At 52.4% G+C, this 2,771-nt stretch overlaps 1 protein-coding gene across 1 annotated transcript; it reads right to left on the bottom strand.

Annotated features, from left to right (window-relative positions):
• Positions 1-246: 246 nt before the first annotated feature.
• Positions 247-2,285, bottom strand: Izumo1r (IZUMO1 receptor, JUNO). The gene is given in 4 exon segments (XM_028763367.1): positions 247-509; positions 619-757; positions 1,351-1,539; positions 2,148-2,285. Coding segments are annotated over 4 exon segments (729 nt in total).
• Positions 2,286-2,771: the final 486 nt, after the last annotated feature.

Genomic DNA, 2,771 nt, shown 5'->3' with positions numbered 1-2,771 from the left:
CTGTGGCAGAAGAAGCACCAGAGTCTACAGCAGTATCTATTCCTAAAGGCAGGAGAAATGAGGCACCTTAGACTGCTGGGTACCAGCTGCCATCTAGACCAGTGGAGATGGCGCCTGGAGTGGAGTGGAGTGGAGGAGACCCTGGTTGGCATGGGAAATTCAGAGCCTGGCCTAACATGAATAGCCTGAGGAAGGAGAGGGGCCATGGCCCAGAAGGATCAGGAAATGTGGGTAGGAGGAGGGGGCTCAGGAACAGAGCAACAGGCGCAGAGAGAAGGCTGTGAGGGTGTAAGACATCTGCCTGGCTGAGGCAGAGCTGGCAAAATGGAGGGCCACTTCCACATTGGGGTTGCCGTGGGTGGGCTCAAACCACTTCTGCAGACACCGCCCACTATTCCTGTGCTCAAGACTGGCCTTGAATGTGTTGTTCCAGATCTTGTCACACAGGTCATCAGGGGTCGGGAAGTAATATGAGAAAGGGGGTGCATATACTGGGCAGCGGTCCATCCCTGTGGGGATCGAGGATGGGCTCCTAACTCCCCACTGTCCCTTCCCTTCTGAGCCCCATGCATCCTCACCCAGGCTGAGGACCCACAAGGACCCAGTTAGTCCACTCACCCTGACTCCAGTCCCAGCTGTTGAGCAAGTCCGATTTACAAGTGCGAGATGAGTGGCAGGCTTTCCACCATTCCTCACAATCCTCCCGGCACCGTGGCACTTCCCGAACCGGCTGCTCTTCCTACTTGTTTGGGACCACCTGGGTGCAGGAAGAGAGGGGCAGATTTTAATTCTTTACGGTGTCTGTTAAGTATTATTTCTTCTCTCTGTGTGCATGTGTTTCCATTCCGTAAATGCAGGCGACTATGTGTGTGTGTGCACGAGCGCATGAGTGCACGCACTCGTGCCTCTGCAGAGCCCAGAGAACAACCTCACATATTGTTCTTCAGGCACCATGCACACTGGTTTAGATTCTCTCATTGGCTTAGAGCTGACCAAGCAGGCTAGGCTGGCTGGCTAGCAAGCTCTAGGGACCCACCTGTCTCTGCCTCTGCAGTGCTGGGATTACAGCTGCACGCCTCCACAGCTGGCTTTCTTATGAGGATTGAACTCAGGTCCTCATGCTTCTTTGATAAGCACTTTACTGGCTGCGCCAACTGTCAGCCCTAGGTATCAGTATCATCATCATCATTATCACCATCATCATCATCGGATAAATGATCGTCCTCTTCATCCCTGTCTCTGCTCCTATCCCTAGAGGGACATCATCTCCTGTTCCTACTTGCCTCCTGTAGATGCCAGCCTAGGGTTGAATGGAAGGGTGTTGCATGGGTCTGCCTCCTGTCTCCTCACTGGCTGGACCCAAGGTCCCAGGTTGGGGGAACACTCAAGGAAGCAGAGGGCCTGAGTGAAGTGCTTTTGACAGTCCTGGGTCAGCAGTTCACAGTGCACTATGCTGAAGTCCAAGAGCCAGGGCTCATCAAGATGGGCTTCCCAGCTTGTGGAGTGTGTGCAGCAGGCATTGTCCTTCTAGGGTATGCACTGGGGTGGGAGCAGTAGCAACAGGCTGTGGGTAAGAGGCTAGGGTTGGGTGTCTTGGGCAGAAGGATATCAGGAGAGGGTACATGTGAGCACCTCTGTAGAGGAGGGACTCTAGCATCTGTCAACATGTATCTGAAGAGTGGGGCGCACCCTATCACTGAGCTTCTGCCCTTCTGTCTTCCTGCCACAGAATATAGCTTCCTGGTGTCAGCTCCAGGGGGTGCAATAAATCCAGGAAAGCAAATAGAAAGAAGATTCAGGAAGCTGGGTCATTATAATGGGTGGGAGGGACTTGTAGTTGGAATGCTCCTTCTCCCTCAGCCTTTAGGAGACTGACAAGGACACAAATTAAGGCCTGTCTCATCAGCCCATGTTGGCAGGAAGCCTTGCTCTGACCCATGGTAAACTAACATAGCCACCACATATAACAGTACCACCGCTGTTTCCCACGCAGCCAGAGCACCTGAGCAGCAAAACCCTAGATGGATCCCAAACTAAGGAACTGAGTGATCAGGGGTGATGGGGTGCAGACACCACCTTGCCTGTATTCCTTCCTTAATAATTCCTAAGAAGCTTCCTCAGCCCCTGGCCAGCTCTGTTCTCTCTACCTCCCAGCAGAGCTTGTCTTCTGGGCCAGGCTCTTGCTTGTGGCGCTTGGAATTCATGCAGATGTTGAGTAGCTTGTCCCCCATCAAGGTGGGCAGGACTGTCCACCACCCCAAGAGGATCTGCCACCATTGTGCCATGACCTGCTGCAGAGAGGAGCCCATGATAGAGAGAACAAATATTCTCAAAGACAGAGAAGGTAAGACCCACTCCACTCTTGCCAACCATCAGGCATTGAAGAGGGACTAGGGCCTCCAGGGCTCCCTTAGGTTGCTGAAACACTCTGGCTGCTCCTAGAACCTTCTGTGTAGGGCAGCATCACAGAATGTAGAATAAGACTTGGATCTGACACTCCACGACAAACCACTGCAAAAAATGTAGAAACCAAACTGAGCAACAGGGGGAAAGAGAAGAAAAAGAAAAATCAATCAAACAAACAACAACAAAACAACAACAAACAGCAGCTCTGAAGAGGAGAGCAGGTGGGGATGGTACCAAGCTGTTCACTCAGATGCCACTCTGCTAGCTCAGGAATAGTTTAGAGGTTTGGTCCCAGCCCACAGGCAGCCTCTTGGCCAAGTAACCAGTTCCCAGTAAGCGGATTCTCCTTATGGCCAAAGGACATG

Source organism: Grammomys surdaster, unplaced genomic scaffold (genome assembly GCF_004785775.1).
Source record: "Grammomys surdaster isolate TR1022 unplaced genomic scaffold, NIH_TR_1.0 138, whole genome shotgun sequence".
NCBI classification, from domain to species: domain Eukaryota; kingdom Metazoa; phylum Chordata; class Mammalia; order Rodentia; family Muridae; genus Grammomys; species Grammomys surdaster.
The sequence above is the reverse complement of the archived record's forward strand: the minus strand, read 5'-3'. Positions and strand labels throughout refer to the sequence as shown.